Genomic DNA, 17,672 nt, shown 5'->3' on the forward strand with positions numbered 1-17,672 from the left:
GGTCGTTGTACACAGGTTGCTGATTTGCATACTTTAGTGCTTTTATGTTATTTTCTGGTGACATTGTAACATTGGCTTTCTCCCTTGTATTTCCCCTGGTAGGGTCCAGCGAGACCACGAGCCCCTACGAGTTGATACAGGGACGGAGTCCCGCTGGACTAGGTGGCTTCGCTCACTCAACCTCCCCCTCCCCTCTGACTTCTACTGAAGCCCACACCTGATATTGAGCAGCCACAGAGAGACTTCTGATGAACTAGGAGGTACTTCAAGTTTCCAAGGAGAGGTCTAAGGGCCCCAGCGTATTTTTGGGTCTGCTGATCTTCTTTTTGGCCTCTTTCTGTCTTTCAGATGTCCCAAGTTGAGGAGGTACATCACAAAAAACTCTTAGAAGAATGAAGGACCACTCTTACACAACCTTTCATCTCATCTCCCTCTCCCTTTTCTTTTTTCTCAAATGTGAAAGACAATTCTTAAAACAAAGCCCACTTAAAACAAATAAATGTAAATAGGTGTACAAAAATTTGTATAAAAGTTAATATTTAATTATTGAAATATGGCAAAAGCATGATTTTTAGAAAAATAAAAGTCTTTTTTTTCTTTCTGTAGTTCTGCTGTGTTATTTTGAGAAATTTCCCCCATGTGTGGGGGGACCAGCAGATCATGCTAGCAGTTTGACTTGGGCACTGCTGAGGAAACTGTGAGCAGGCTGAATCTCCATCCACTGGGCGCCAGATGTACTGTTTGTATTTGTGTCTGTGGCAGGAAGTGACAGGGCCTCAAAGGGCACTGAAGGCAAAAGTTTTAAATCAAGAAATATGACAAACAAACAATCTTTGGGACTATTACAGTTTTCTTTATTTAAATAGTACCATCCTCCGTGCTTCTCTTGGGTTGTTAGAATGGTCAGAAGAGTAGCCTGAGCTATGTGGAAGCTACTAAAAGAAGGGGAAACTGGATCTGACCTGACAGAATTAAAATATTGTACATAGGTGTCAAAAAAACCAGATTTTTCTGGTGAAATGGAACACAGTAGTCTACTCCAAATGCGAACTGCAATGGGAGAATCTGTGTGACTGTAACTTCCCATACAATATTGTCCATTTCATTATAAGCCAGGCATGATCTAAAACGGAGAAGACAGCAGTTTGATGCATATCAGGTGTTGAGAAGTGAGCCCCAAGCTCACAGAGTCCAGTGTAGTCTTAGGTACCTTCAAAAGACTTTTAGTGGAGAATGATGCCCAGGGTCTCTGTTCCTGGCTTCCCCAGCCACAGGCCATGATATACTTCCAATTCTCATAGTAAAACTGAGGTCTGTATTGAAAAAGGCCACCAATCACAAACTGTGATGGAGAGGACAGGAGTGTTAATAAGTGTAACAAGGGGTTTCTAATAGCAGTTCGGTTGTTAGGGAAATTACCAGCTAGTCCTGAGATGTGGATGTTACTCAGTGCTTCAAAGATAGGCAAAATATTCAAAGGTCCCTGCAAACCTGAATAATAAGAGCTCTTCTGTACCCAGCACACCTGTGTCTCTAGCCATAGCTGATCTCCAAAGCTTCAGAGTAAGGGGAGTGCCTTTGCTCTTTATGGATCACCAGGTTAAAAAACCCCCAAAAGTAAAAACATCTGTCTTATGCTGTGACAAGCAGAAACCTTGAAATTCAGGATGTAAAAGTTGGAAGTGCAGTGTGAAGAGTAACCAAGTGACAGCAGCTGGGCTTCCTTACAGTAGTGACTGCAGAGGTGACACCTCAAGAGGGACTTCTTGGTTGTCAGAGCTCAATGCCTGTGTTGTCCTGGTTCTTCCCCAGGAGCCTTCCAAGCTGTTCCATCCAACAGTGCAGGTTCTTCCACCCTGTTTGAAGGTCATGCCTTGGACCTCCTAACTATCAGTCTACCTTTATACTTTGCTGACTCCAATGCCTCAAATAATACTACACTGTACTGGATATTTGCCTCCAAGAAGAGACATCATTTCCTGCCTTTCCATCATAATTTCACCAGGCTATGCAGGCTGAGATCTTTAGCTATCCACCATGCTGTTTCTTTGCTTCTCTTACTTTATTTAATGAAGTATTTGAGAGTAGTGACACCATATGTTGTGTAATGTTACAACTATTTGAGTACAAAATAGTAATTAAGTGCAAAAAGTTTTGTCTGAAACAACACCTGAGTGGTACTTAAACGCTTTTCCCTTCATGCAGGTTGAAACACTGAGTATTTTTGCCCATTCCTGATCAATGTTCTTTGAACTCTTTAAAATATGCTTTTAAAAAAAAATCCCACAAAATTCCTAAGTAAAATACTTTTTTTCCAATGTATAACTGTGTTGTTGATGTAGTTTTTTTTGGTTGTTGTTTTTACTTTTTTTTTTTTTTTTTGGGGGGGGGTGAGGGGACGGGTCAGATAATTAGAAACATGTCTACCCATGTCATGATATGTTAAAGTCTCATGTGCATTTTGGAAATCACTTTGTTGAAGTAAGTACAATTTCTTCCGCTGTTATGGTAATTTTTGGAAAATCGTGGAAATCTGGGCAAGTGTATTAGTTTTTCAAATACAAAACCTTGGGTCAAACTGCATAATGATCAAGATAATAAAGATAAATGTAACAGCCTCCAGGTCTCCTCAAACTCAGTATGCCATGTATCGGAATTCATTACACGGTTTACTAAAGTAAGTATGGAAAACCACAGGACTAAAAGGTCAGCTTCATATTCTGCTGTGGGTGGATTGGAGAACTTGTAACTCAGCTCACCATGTATAACTATGCCTGATAAAAGCTTTGAAGTATTTTTAAGTGAGAATGTTAAAGTCAGAAATTTCAAAGTTGATAGGGGCCAAATAAGTAATGTGTTAACTCAGAGGCTTAAATATTTACCTGAGTTGTCCCACTCATGACATTATATTTTCTGTTTTATTTTTCAGACTGGACTATCCTGATAGCATCATTACTAATGGAGTACTAGTGGTAATGTACATTCTTACAATCTTTCCTGTGCCTGCATAACAAGGGTTCATCTTTTTAACTCTGGAAACTTTGAGCTGTGTTCCAAAGCCAGTGCTATCAGCCACACTGTCCTACTGAGAAGAGGGATCTGTTGTTGACACTAAGGATCCCTGTTCTTCCATCATTCCAGTGTGATGCCCCATTCTGCAAAGGCATGCTGTGGGGTTACTGCCAGGATACCTGTGCCACCACTTTCTTCTATGAACTTGAATTTCCTACCCATTATTTCCACAGTACATCTGGAACTATCAGAGGTTAATGAAAAAAACAATTGAACGCTCACAAGAAGAGTCTCATATTTCAATACACCTATTATTTTGAATGTCTCATCTTCTTTACTTAACTGTCTCTCCAAGTTCAAGCAGCTCATGAGTTGTTCCTCTTTACTTCAAAACTTAGAAAAAACACCATCACTATTACCCTTATTCAAAGACATAGTAATAGATAATGATTGTGTTGCTCGTTGATCAATTAGAGTGCTTGGTTGAGAACAGTATAAATCACTTGCAATGTCATTTACACTTTCCTCAATCGTCATTTGTCCTCTCTTGCTACAGGCACGTGACGTTTACTGTTTGGAGGTTAGAGTGGACACAGGGAAACTGAAGCAGCAATCCACAAGTGAGGTTATTGCTTCATTAACCTATTGTTTTTGTGTCATGATTCAGCCGTTATAACAGATGTTGAAAAATTAATAATCTGTTGTGCTTGTTAGTCTAGCTGTGTCACATAATGCTTAGTTTCACCATGCCCCACATTACAGAAAGATTGTATCTATTGAAATTCGAGTTAGTCAAGTATTTAGTTCTAAGGCAAATCTTAAATGGATGCAAAAATAGAGCCATATATACTAGAATTAAAAAATTGGAAAAATTATATTAGCTCTCCCTGTTTATTGCTTGTTCAAAATGAAAATTTATCTTATTTTAAAATTATAAATCTTATAATTAAATTAATATGCAGAAATCTTATCCTGTACATTTACTTTGGGTTTGAGTGTGTACAAAGTTTCTGCACATTCAGCGTTCTGAAAGAGATTTTTTTGTTTGTTTGCATAAGCAAAAATAATAAACTTATGCTCTTAAGTTTAAATGTAAAATTGTATTGAAATGGTCTGCACAAAATGCAAACCACCACCAAATTAGGACTTTGCCTGTAAAATGTAGGTCTAGTAAATATATCAGGACTCTTCACTAGTTTTTAAATTAATTCAAATAAATAGTAGCTTCTGCAAAGCTGCTCATGGGGCTAGTCTCAAAAAAATCAAGGCTGTTTTAAGACAATACATGAATGGAATATTGACCTTTATGAATAAAATTGTAGCAATGTCTGTGTTGCATTATAGGAAGTTTTGGACTGAAATGTAGCATGGGATGGAAAGGTTAGTGACCTAAAATGATACGCCTCTTGGCCCTGATCTTGCAGAAGAACTGCATGCTTTGTAAATGTAAAGGCTTTTCCTTGTAAGGAGCACAGCCCAGGGCTTGACAGGTTTGGTTTTTCAATTTTGGTGACATGAGGGCACATGTCAAGTAGTCTGCTTGACTTTTGGATTTTAATCATTTTAGTATAATAGCAGACACAGCATACAGTAAAATGTACACAATGAACCAAAACATACTCTCTTATTCAATGTGAATAATCCAAAATGCCTTTAAACTCATGCTCCTGTAAATCTAAATCTTGGTTTTATTTATTAATGGATAGCACCTACCAAGTAGCACTCTACCGTATTTTAAAAACATGTGATTTCTATATATTAATGATTTATATAGACACACCCAGATGGTTTATATCAGTTTTCGATCTGTTTCTGCCACCCAAAATCTACTTAATCATCGTGGTGTAAGGAAAATCAGAGGAGAAGAGGATTTTATTTACTAATTATGTGTGTTTACTTGAAATATTTAAAATCCTCTTTGTTCCCTGCCTCTATGTTCAGGTCACAAGCTTACGTTTACAGTGGAAGGATCCCACGAAGGAAGCCAGACAATTTCGCTGGACTCTGAGCCCAGCCTTAGGATCATCGTATTTCACTGTGTCATAAATGACCACACAAGACTGGATATCACTTTATCAGAAGAGGTATGTTCCCCTTCTGAACGTTGTCATTAACCTCAATGAAATTAGAAGGAGAAATTAATGTAACCAGTGAACTGAACTAGCCCTCTTAGTAAGAGAAGTTCTAGACATGACTAACCTTTCATGTGTGCATCCCTCCCATTTTTTTGTATTGTTTCAGCTGGTAGATGAAACAGAGAATTCCAGGGTCCTTTCTTTTCCTCTGAATTCACTCCCTTTGCAGAAGGAGATAATAGTAGAAGAGGTGAGTGCTGTCAGCCTTTCAGAACAAATATTTTCAAAATGTGCTTAATATTGTCCTGCCAGAAATAAAGTTACTAATTCAACAAAAATCACTCCATAAAATTGTACAGCTATTTATTGAAAATGTTTAAAAAAATTAAGACTATCATATTCACTTTTATGGAAGCAGGTGTTAATAATTATGATAATATGAAAATAACTGCAAACCTGCATCCAAAAATTAGAATTAAGGGCTTTCAAAGAGCAAAAATTACCATCATATGCACATGCATTTCAAATTTATTTTTGGGTATTGAGGTAATTCTGGAACAGCTAGTAGTTTAAAACAAACAAACCAAAACCAAACCAAACCGCACACACACACAAAAGATTAAAAAAACCCTGCAACAAAGCCACCACCATCACCAAAACAAACCCACAACCCAGAATAGGAGCTTAATTCAGATCTTAACTTGTCTAAATCTTGATATTGAGAAGAATTTTGTATGTAATTTTTTTTTTTTAAAGGTGACTTGTCTCATTCCTGTTATTCCTTCTAAGCGTGCACACTGTGAGCTGGTGTGGTGTAACACGCAAGCTTGTGGCACACGAACTGCGCCAAACAGGCAGGTTTATTAGATATGAGAGAACCGGATTCCAAGCAGGGAGTGAGACTTTGGTTAATTGTACCAAAATAATGTTCTTAGCCATATAAATTACTATTTGAGAACCTCCTCTCTTACCGAATGAGCTTGAAGGAAAGAAATGTTTTAAAATTTGTTGGTAATTAGCTTTATTTTCTGGATTTCTAGGATCAGTCCTTTCACTTGTGCTTGACAGCAAGAAAATGGTAAGATAGCCTCTTTTTCTCCCATCATCCAGGATTACTGTGAACTAGTTATCTAGGTTTTTTTCTATGGTAGGTGGAGAGATGAACACGTACCACGTGAGTGCTTTGTCCTGTACTCACGTGGTGCCTGAGGTAAGTGCAAGTCTGTGGCCCTTACAGGATCTTGCAGTTCCATATGAGTTTATGAGCCTTAGTAGGTTTCTTCAGAGTAAATAAACCTATTTTATTACTATTGTTCTTAGACATGACTAAAACTGCACTACTCAGATATTAATTTATTGCCCATTTATGCCAGTAGTCAGATCTGTGTAATGACTGAAAAAAACTCTGTTCCTCTTTAAATTTGAAAAGTCACCAAGACAAACGTAATGTGTAATGTGTAAAATTGAAGACAAAAAGGTTTTATGGTACAGCTAAAAACTTCATATGGTTCACAGCATCCTTACTCTTAGGTGATATGCAGAAGGGAAGCAAGGTAGATTTACAGAGCATGGGAGCAGTTTGTGTAAAAGGAATACAGAGCTTAGGAAGAAGAGCTACCTGCTCAGTCTCAACCTGTAACAAAATGTATTGAAATATAAATCTAGCAGATAAAGATTTACAGAGCAAGTGAGCAAGAGAAAAGTTAGTCTACCACTAAAAAACATTGCTTTTATAAGTTCAACCAATTGACCTTATTCTGTTTTCAAAAATTAAACTGTGATATACCAAATTTGCTGGAGAACAGAGTTTACTAATATTAACCATTGAAACATTTGTGTTTGTGAAATACTGGTGAAAGTAACGTTCAGGATAGTTTGCAGCCACCAGAGGGTGATGTGACCCAGAAGATTTAGTGAATATTGAGTGCTTTTCTCAGTAACAAGTGTATTTGTGTTTTTGGAGGCACAAAACATCAGTTGCCATTTGATTGGCCTTGTACCTTTTTTTTTCCTGCATTTTTTTTTAGCTTGTGTCACATTTCTCAAGGGGGAAAATTCAGTGTGGTTGCCCATGTGGAAAAAATTATGGATATTCTTACATATTTGTAGGATGAAGCTTGCAAATGCTTATCTAGAAATCTGTTCAGCATGCAGGTGAAAGGCTGGATTTCACAGGACAGAAGCTGAACAGGGGGTAATGCTGCAGGACTTGCTCTGCAGTTGAAGGTCCACCACAGAGCTGATTAGGATCTCCATTTTAAACACTGTTAGTGAGCTGTCAAAGCCTGAGAACTTGGTATCCTGGAAAACTCACTTGAGTTTTCCAGGATATCATGGTCACAAAAAGGGATGGATACAGAAAAGTTCACTCCTGGAAGTACCCCTTTTGGTGATCTTTCCCTGTCTTGTGTGTCTTGTCTTTGTGCTCGTGTTCACAAGGAATCCAAAGCACCTTGGAAACTCCTCTTCCTCCTCACCACTACTCCTTGCTGGCAATACAATGCTCCTTTTTCTTCTGTTCCTTGATCAATATGCATACTTGGAAATGGCTTCTTTTACAGATGATTTGTGGAGTTTACCGATTACCTGCCCTCCGAATCTTGAGATCACCTATAAATGACATGTGCGTTGATTTGTTCCATTGTCTGTTCCAGCTCGGGAGACCTGGATGTGCGCTTGGGGTTTAACCTGTGCAAGGAAGAGCAGGACTTCCTGCGGAAAAGGAAGAAATATGTTGCTGCTGCTCTGAAAAAGATTCTTCATTTGGAGGAGGATCTGAAAGAGCATGAGGCAAGCCAGTACAGTCCCTGGTAGCAAGGCCTCTCTGGGGATTGGGGTCTGGCTCGCAAATTGAAACCACAAATGAAAAAACAGCTTAATTAACCTTGCTGTTCTTGGGCAGGCCTGGCCACCTAAGGCATGAGAAGAAGTAGCTGATTCATACAGCAGAGCAGGAAAGGCAGGATAATGACTTTCCAGCCCCCAAAACCTTCTCAACAGCTCCTCAATTCAACCCATTCCTGTGGGTCACAGGAGGAAAATTTATAGTGGGCGATACGGAACAGCTGGGAGATGGTGCCTGAGAAATAGTGTACCTTAACTCAGTAACAGAGGCAAGGTGGTGGTCATGACATTCGTAAATTATTTTGAGGGCAGGGAGCACAAATTTTCACACAGATATCTGAATAAAAATACTTCAGGTGGCTTCTGTAGCAGCGAAAGTGTATTGTTGGTGAAACTGGCTACTAGAATAAAACTGTCAAGCTGGAAGAGTGAATATTACAACATTGTTGAGTTGTATAGATGAAACAGCTGATTAAAACTGTTGTTTTATCACCGTAGCCCCTGCTTCTGCCTCCATAATTCAGTCACAAGTTTTGTAACTGCTTATGCCTAGCTGGGTTGTTGAAAGTCAGAAAAGTATAAACATACAAACAGCAAGAATCCTCTTTAGCTGACAATTAAAAGAAATAGTGCCGTGGGTAGGGTACAGATTAAAAAAAAAAAAATGGATTTCAGAGAAGAAAATAATGTAGGAAATAAAGTTTTCAAGAAAGCTGGAAAGAACGTTTTTACATAGCTGTCTAAGAGTTTCCTGACCCGTAGAGAAGCGGTTGAAGTGGTAAGACCAAAGCTGTTTATTGAAAAGGTCTAAGTACTCTGGCTCTCCTATTCATGTATTTAACTTCAAAATTGTGAAAATAATCCCCTGTACCTTGTTAACTGACTTACATTTGAGCTAAAAATAGATACAAATAAACATTTTTGATAGAGCCTGTAAGGATCGACAGAACGCAAGATGCTAACAGAAGCAGAGGGTGTACTAGATCAGGAAAAGACTAAGAGAAGAATAGTCTGCCTTATATTTGGACCTTGGAGGATGGGGAGCCCTGTCAATGATTGTGCTTCAGGACATAAAGTAATTAGTGGCCTGAGGCCAGGAAGGCTTCAGCTATTGTGTGGTCTGGCTGATCACAGGGTGCTGTGCATTCTTCTGAGGCACTGGTCATTGTTAGAGGCAGGATCACAGATCCCTAATCTGCTCTGGCATGGTAAATGCTGTATTTTCTATGACAGTTTCTAATAATACACTTCGAGAAGAATTCCAAGGTGATGAGGTTTATTTCCAATTATGTAACAAGTAGACAGCTTCCTGCCCACCCAATCAGAGCAGGCAAGACAAAAGCCTTCCCTCTCCCATCAGTCAGGTGGTGGCAACAGAAGCCTTTTAATACATCCTTTTTCCACAAAGTAACCTCACTGCTTGTATCAGCATCTGTAACCTGTTATCTGATTTCTGCAGTAAGAAGGATTGCTTGTCTCTGACACATGCGTGGCTTTCACTCCTGCCTTGCTGTGTTGGACAGGTGCCAGTGGTGGCCATCACGACAACTGGAGGAGGGACGAGATCACTGACAGCGATGTATGGCAGCCTGCTGGGTCTCCAGAAACTCAACCTGTTAGACTGCATTTCCTACATCGGTGGTTTATCGGGTACCACATGGTGAGAATGACCCAAACAAGGCTCATGTTTCCACTCTCTTTGCTTAATACTGTTGACTATTTGTATAGCACCATCAGCTTACATGGCACTTAGTAGATCAAAAGCATTTCCATTTTCCCCACAATGTCCTCTGTGTCCACCAAGAACAAAGAAACAAAACATACTGAATAAGAGTTCAATTGTGACTTACGTCAGCTGCTTTTGTCACCACATTGACACAGTCCATGCCTGATATTTTCATGTAAATGCTCTATTACCTTTTCATATTTTATCAATTATACCTCAGACTGAATGCAACGAATCTGTCATTAGACTGGAAATTGAAGAAAGATGGGAAGAAGAATTTATGCCTGCCATTTGCTGGTTATTCTGACTTCCATTTTGGATTTAGAGTGCATCTCCCTCTGGTAAAAGGTGTATTTGGGGCTAGTGGAATTAATACTATTGCAGACAGTCCAACAAATGATGCCAAGTTACTGACCTTGGAGAAACTATGGCTATGTTTGCTCATTATAAAGTGCTCTCTCCCACTGGGCACATGACAGATAATGTCATATTTAATATATCTTAGATATTTAATAATGTGGATTCCAGGTATCTCCACTCCTCTACACCTGATTGGATGTAGAGATAGGTTGTTTTTTTTTTCCACTGAATTGTGTGTCAGCCCTTTAGATAAGTCCAAACCTTAGTGGCAGGTTTGTCTAAGTATTTGCCGAAATCCTCTTAAGTTCTCTGTATGTATGCAGAGATCTGAGTGTATCTGTCTGTGTTATGATTTTAAGGAGACCAGTAAGAGTGTTTGTACTGGGACATGCCCATGACCCAAGTACTGCCCAGTTCTCTTGCTGGTAGGAGCCAGTAGCAGATACCAGCAACAAATATGAGACTAGAGGAAACTAGTAGTGACTACTCCCTAGAATAGTTCCCACCTTCCAAGCAATGGATTTTCTGAGAACTTGTGGAGTCTTTTTATTCAATAGCCTTGGGTGTTGTGTTTGTGTTTATTTGTTTGTTGTTTTTTTTTTTTTTTTTCCCTTGCTTGAGTTTCTCAGATAATTTTTGAGCACACGTAAATGTTTGGAGGTTTTGTTTGCTCTTGAGAGTATTTCAAGTGTGTTCAATTTTCAGTTGTGAACCCCATAAGAACTGAGAAACAGGCAAACAGGTTGCACAAATGTTTTTTGAGGCCAAACCACAGCATTACTTCTCTTGCATTATTTTCTTCTGATGTTTCTTCAGGACAATGGCAAACCTATATGAAGATGCTAATTGGTCACAAAAATATCTGGAGGATGCAATCAATGAAGCTCGCAAACAAGTAACCAAATCCAAGATCTGCTGTTTTTCTTTGGATTGTCTTAAGTACTATTATAATGACCTGATGGAGAGGACTAAAGAAGGACATAACACTTCTTTCATAGACCTTTGGGGGCTTGTCATTGAATCCATGCTACATGATAAGGTATTACTCCTTTTTACTCTTTTTTTTGTTTTGTTTTGTTTTGTGTTTTTTGTTTGTTTGTTTGTTTTTTTGTTTGTTGTTGTTTTTGTTTTGTTTTGTTTTTTTCTTCCAGAAACCTGATGAACTTGTATAGCTAAAAAGAGAAAAAAAATCCTGGGATGTCGTTCAATACTACTAATGCAAATAATCAATTTAATTGTTGATTAAATTCTGTATATTCAGATCCTTTATTAAAACACTGCTCTTGCCTTAAAGTGAGGTGAATCTTGAACTGAAGAAACCACAGCATTGCAGTCAAAGGTGTTCTTTCATCTTAAAGAAAGACAAATCCTGAGAAAAAAATAATTTGAAATGTAAACTAATCACTTTGGACATGAAATATCCTGACTAGAAGAGGGACTTAAAAATTTGGAATAATTTACTTCACTAACATAAATATGCATTTATAAAGTGACTTAGTTACAGACTGCATGTGGAGATGATTAAAATAGCAGGAAAGACCATTCTGTAAATATGCTAGCAAGTTTTAAGAAAGAGTGATAGAAATTTTGGTACTTTAAAAATAGCATAACTTCAGTAGTTTCCTTCTGGTTTATGTTTATACAAGGAAGTTCTAAATTGTCATGTGCAATAGAGTATATTCTTGCATATTAATATACTTGCAAAACACACCAAAATATGACGAATTCTGTTCCCTGAGATCCAGCCAAGGGAAGTACCTTACCTTTCACTTAGCTACGTATTTCTTCCTGGGAATGTTTTTTTTTCTTTGCTGAATCTACAGTCAACCTCTCTGCATATCTCAAAATCTGAGAACCCATATAGAGCATAGCTGCTCCTTATGGGATACTTGCCAAGTTTGGGATATCCCATGGCAGATGTTTCTGCACAATCCAGTGAGCTCAGAACAGGAGGAGAACCTGGACAAAGCTCATAATTCACACTACATTATTTCAAGTGCAAGTTGTTTTTAACTTCATTCCATTAACCTTTTTTAATCAAAACCAGAAAGATGAGCACAGACTCTCGGACCAACGGCAGGCTGTGGATAATGGTCAGAACCCATTGCCCATCTATGTGGCCATCAACCTCAAGTCCAACTATAGTGCTCAGGCATTCAGAGGTAATTGTTAGGATCCAGATTTCTTAACAACTTTATAATTTCAGCAATCTGAACAAGACTAAATGCATATAATCAGCTTTAATATTTCAACAGTTCTTTCATTCTAATATCAAAAAAACCTTCTAAAATTTCACAGAATAGTGACTAACACCTAAAAATAAAAAATCCAAGCATGTTTACTCTTTAGAATTTGATGTCACCAGAAGCAAAAAATATATTTATAACACAGAAGACGCCAAACTCACAGCTTATCCTGGTTGCAAAAACCCTGTAACTAAGCTAATTATTATGATGGTTCCACTAAGTTTTATATTGAATAATAAAATGGAATACTTGGAATTTGGGGGTCTAGTGGCAGGAAAATCACTGTTTTCTTTAGTTTTTATATTCTCAGCATTTATTTAAAATGAGCACCTGAGTATATGACACCGGGTAAATACTAAGCTCTCTGTCACTGGTGCCCTAAAGGGAACAAGTTTAACATGGCCAATACATATTTGGGTATGATTAAATACAGACAACACTTATAGTTTAATTCACACCAGGGCATTTCTGCCGGAGATTGCTGTATCAAAAGATGTATGTTCTCTCAGAGCATTAGTACTTTAGGCAATATGGATACAGCTATAGCAGGTGAGCAGCATATTATGAACTAGCCAATGTCTTTCTCATGATTTTTTCCTGTTCTCTAGTCCTTCTACTCTTCTCTTTAGCAGTAGTTAACATGTTTTTTGCCTTTTTATGGTCTGGCTGCTGTTGCTGCAGAGTGGCTGGAGTTCACTCCTTATGAAGTTGGTCACCTGAAATACGGAGCATCTATTCGCGCAGAAGATTTTGGAAGTAAATTCTTTATGGGAAGGCTGGTGAAGAGGCTCTCAGAAACTCGGATCTGCTACATGCAAGGTGACTATTGCCTAGAGGGAAAGATGGCCTACTCGAGAGGCATCTGGTGTGAGTGAGCATGTAGTCTGTGGTGGACAGCCCTGGGAAGACACCAGCAAACAGGTTGAACAGGTGTGAGCTTGCATTAGCAAGAACATTCTTAGGAATATGCCCATGAAGACATCCATCAAGACAGAAAGGAAGTATTCAAGGGGAAAGACTGAAGGTGTGTATCAATTAAAATTCTTCCAAGACTGCTCCATCAATCAGTTTCTGTTCTCTCTTTTACATTACAGGCATGTGGAGTAGTATATTTTCCATAGATGTGATGTATGTCTGGAATTTGGCTACTGATTCAGAGGACTTCTGGTGTAGGTGGACCAGAGACAGAGTGCAAGATATTGGTGAGATGTTTTTGTGGTGTTTTTTTCCTTTACGATCAGTATACACAGCTTATTTGCTGTGCAGAGGCCTAATGCCTAAAGGGATGCTGTCAAAGTCAAGGAGAGAGAGATGAGGAAAGCAAAGCAAAGATGTCAGCTAAGAATTTTTTCTGCTTGATTTAGAAGAACTAAACTGTCCTTCTTTGATCAAGATTTGGTAAATCTGTGCCTTTTTCTAAAGGACGTACAGACACAAAACCAGTCTCCAGCAGAGATGTAAAAATAATGTTGTAGTAACAATGCATCTTAAGATTATTAAGTTAGGATATGGTTCTCCATGGCCACTAATACTGTCAGTAAATGTCTCTGACAGAGGGCTGTTTTCTCCACTGAACTTGCTTTGAAGAAAGCTTGCTGTTGCAAGGTTAATTGCACAGGGAACCTGGAGTGGTAGGCCTCCTAACTTAGCTAACATTTGCAGCTGGGTGATATTCACGTACTTTCTGATGGTGTCTGTTCAAAGGCCAATGTTGTCCTCCTGTATGTTTTGGGAGCCAGCTCTCCCCCACACCATGCACTGCAACAGAGGTGGGCATCATTAGAGGAAGCCTGGAGTGGGAGGTGGTGCTTAGTGCTTGGCAGCTTGCTGCCTGCAGGTAGCTGTAACTTGTCTAATGCTGAATTTTATTTGGTAGCATAGACCTTAAAGGCTTAAAACTATGTTTGATTTACCTTTGGGGTGGGAGATGGTGACAACTTGGGTAATTAGTTACTATTTTTTTTTAATATTGATCATTTCAGAAAACTGTCTTAAACTCCAAACTTTGTCTTTCCTTCTTACAGAGGAAGAACCCCTTCTGTCCATGAATCCCTATGAGATAGACACATGTCTACTCGCTCCCTCGAGCATCTTCTCCTCTGCACTGCGAGATGTCTTAACAGGGCGCCCAACCATTGCACAGTATCCCAATTTTATCAGAGGCTTCCAGATGCACAGCAAATACCTGGAGAGTGAAGGATTTTCTACCTGGAAAGGCACAGTAACACAGAATGTTCTTCAGTAACATTTTTAGGAAGTTTAGGTTTAGGAATCCATTCAGGATTTCCAATGAAGAGGAAAAGACAGGATCAACTTCTTCCAAAATTCCACTTCTCCCTTCCCCAAATGGAAAATGTGGGAGCCAGACTGGAGTGGCATTTCATTTTAAGGGGTGTTTGAGCAGTGAAATTGAATTTGGTTTTCTGGGTTTTGTGTTCTAGTGGGCAAGGCGAGCTCAGCCTGAGGGTGGAAAAGGGATTTCTCCTTTAGGGTCAAAGCTGCTTGAGGTGTCCAGAAAGAAAGGAAGGAAAGAAAAAGATATAGCATGTCACTTCTATAAGTCAGTGCTGCTAATGAGTCAAAGGAAAGCAGGAAAAATGGGGACCAAAATTCTAAGTTCATACCTCTTTAACTTTCTGAAGAGAAGCAGTCAATCATCTTTGTTATTTGTTGTAATGTGAAATTTTTTTTTCAGACACAGTGATAGACTCCTTCCCAAATAAACTGATGGAAACAGCAAATGATGACCTCTCCCTAGTTGATACTGGGTTTTTCATCAATACCAGCTACCCACCACTTTTGAGATCGAAGAGGGAGGTGGATGTCATTCTGCATTTAAATTACAGTGGAGGGTCACAAACATTGGTAAGAAAAGCCATAGTATCTGAGATTTTTTTCCTTCATGATCTTTTGATCTCCAGCACTCATCAGTTAAACAAACTAAGTTTTCAGTACTGGAATGTGAATTAGTTGATTATTATATGACTTATTATTTAGATTATCAGATGATACAACTCTCAGTTGGATGGATATTAGAAGACAGTGATGGATATAGGCATTTTAAAATCATCAAGGTCTTCACTGCAGTGGATCCAAGAGTTTTTGAAGAGCTAACTGAGGAATGTTCTGGAGCTCTGATACTGATTTTGGTTAACCTTGAACTGAGCAAATTACAGAAGCAATGGAAAATCCTGATAATATTTTAACAGATTAAATGGTAACACCTATGTGTCTCTCTGCGTATTTATCTCATATCAGTCTTAGGGAAATGCACTGCCTGATGCCGGACTTGATTAATAATGAAAAATTATATAATTAGTATTGCATACATAATAGCATAAAAATAAACATAGGCTTATAGTACATATAGCTGTTAGAAGTTTTTTTTCATGAGGTCATAAGGTATGTTGATAAATGTATTTGCTAATAAGGAGTCATCAAACAATCACAAACTATGCATAGGACTGAAAGATTGGGAAAGTGGTAAATAACGAAGAAGTCAAGACAACCACACAGAATAATCTGGACTGATCTCTTCCTTCTACATTCTTGTGGGGTTTTTTGCCTTCTCCTTCTGAACCGGTTTCACTGGAATTATAAAATCCATTTGCAAGCTCAAAGAAAGTGACTGTTTTCTTGTTTTACCTAAAGCAATGCAGAAAATAATATAAGCTGCAATGTCTGGGATGGTTACGGCTGTTTCCGTCTGAAACTTACCTTCTTCCCAGAGGAAGATTCAAAGCTTAGAATATCCATGTTAGCTGCTGGAGTTTAAAAAATCCAGGTCTCTGGAACTTTTTTGAGTTTTGATTATTTGTATCAATTTTATTTATTTTATTCGTTCATCCAGCCTCTGGATCAGATTGCAAAGTACTTCTCAGGGCAAGGAATCCCATTTCCCAAAATTGAGATAAGTGAGGAAGACAGGAAAAACTTGAAGGAGTGCTACGTGTTTGAAGATGCTGACAGTCCACAAGCTCCAACAGTGCTCTTTTTCCCCCTAGTAAATGACACCTTCAAGAAATACAAAGCTCCTGGTGAGTCATCTGTGGCTATCAATTTTAATAAAAATTCACTTGGCCAGTGCATCCTCTCTATTGCATATCTAACTTCTCACTGTCATCTGTGACCTTTCCAATGCTGGCATTATCAGTCTCATCACCGACTAAAATAGCTGGTATATGTCAGTAAGTCTGAAATGTGGGAACTCCAGAAGCTTTCCTAGTACATTTGAGATGAAAATAGACATTTACTCCACAGGACTTACAAGAGATAGTATGAAGTTAAAACTCTTCAAATACATATAGCAAGGCTGGTAGGTCCTCAACACAAGCTGTTACACCTACAAACACGCACTTGTTGTGCACCGCTGCTTGCAAACAAAGATGGAAGCAAAACCATCTGACGGTTTCTGTAATAGCCTGTTCATTTGGGTTTTGTTCACATATTTAAAAGTAAACTCCCAGACTGAGGACTCAGTAGACAGACATCTTTGTTTTTAATATGAACTATGTTCTCTGTCTGAGTGCCATCATTTCTCCTGAACTTTCAGTGAGAGGGTTGTTATTTCATCCATTACAAGTGTAGAGTATCTTGTTTTCCTTTTTCTTGCACTTCTCTGGTTCAAGTAACAAAGACATTATATTGTCCAAGGAGTGGTCTACAAGCACTGCTGCTGATAATTGGTGTTTTCATTATCAGCTGTTTGAGTTTACATTATTTCTGGGCAGAGGCTTGTTCCCAAGGCTGGTGCTACTAGCCTACTAGCCTACTTGTATATCCCTCTGATATATCGTATCTTTCCCTCTGAATCTCCCTTTTCTGTCTATAATTACCTAAATGACTATTATGAGCCACATACTGCAAGAAAATCTTACTCGTGCCTCTACTTGTGGTTTGTCCCTCAGGTGTGGAAAGGACTCCTGAAGAGATGGATGAAGGCAAAGTTGATGTCTGCAGTGTCCTCTCCCCATTTACAACACGGGAAGTGTGTTTCAGTGAAAATAATTTTGACAAACTGGTGAAACTGACTGATTACAATGTCCTAAATAATGAGAAGTTGATAATTCGGGCCTTGAGCTTGGCAGTGGCACGGAGGAGGCAGCGAAATTATTAGCTACCACCTGCTAGCTTTAACCTTCATGTGCTATTTCTTGGGTTGTCTGTTACCTGATGAGATTAAGGTGTTTGATGCTTGGCAGTGTTACTTGCAGTAAAAATTGCATCATCCTGAGGACGTGCTGGACTCCAATTTACCCAGTTTATGTGACTGTACAGATGAACAGATTGGAATTTACCAGTGGTTTAATCCAAAGCAAACTTCAAAGTGGCAAATCTGTGTCTAGTTTTTTACCTTATTTTACCGACGTATATCTACACTGTATAAATTAATATAATGTTGCCTAAGAT

General features: G+C 38.6%; 1 protein-coding gene across 1 annotated transcript in view; it reads left to right on the top strand.

Moving 5' to 3' along the window:
• Positions 1-17,672, top strand: part of LOC309442364 (cytosolic phospholipase A2 epsilon-like) — a gene marked incomplete at its 5' end in the record, with an annotated part of 33,333 nt that extends 15,661 nt beyond the window's left edge. Inside the window, 15 exons of the mRNA XM_082058143.1 lie at positions 2,930-2,972; positions 3,569-3,632; positions 4,954-5,096; positions 5,254-5,337; positions 6,128-6,165; positions 7,742-7,877; positions 9,455-9,591; positions 10,834-11,056; positions 12,065-12,179; positions 12,945-13,082; positions 13,358-13,465; positions 14,288-14,479; positions 14,959-15,128; positions 16,114-16,300; positions 17,171-17,672. Of these exons, the coding sequence (XP_081914269.1) occupies positions 2,930-2,972; positions 3,569-3,632; positions 4,954-5,096; positions 5,254-5,337; positions 6,128-6,165; positions 7,742-7,877; positions 9,455-9,591; positions 10,834-11,056; positions 12,065-12,179; positions 12,945-13,082; positions 13,358-13,465; positions 14,288-14,479; positions 14,959-15,128; positions 16,114-16,300; positions 17,171-17,379 (1,987 nt within the window). The 3' untranslated portion in view covers positions 17,380-17,672. The remainder of the gene's footprint in view (positions 1-2,929; positions 2,973-3,568; positions 3,633-4,953; positions 5,097-5,253; positions 5,338-6,127; positions 6,166-7,741; positions 7,878-9,454; positions 9,592-10,833; positions 11,057-12,064; positions 12,180-12,944; positions 13,083-13,357; positions 13,466-14,287; positions 14,480-14,958; positions 15,129-16,113; positions 16,301-17,170) is intronic.

Source organism: Streptopelia decaocto, assembly GCF_964273445.1.
Source record: "Streptopelia decaocto genome assembly, chromosome: 7".
Taxonomy (NCBI): Eukaryota; Metazoa; Chordata; class Aves; order Columbiformes; family Columbidae; genus Streptopelia; species Streptopelia decaocto.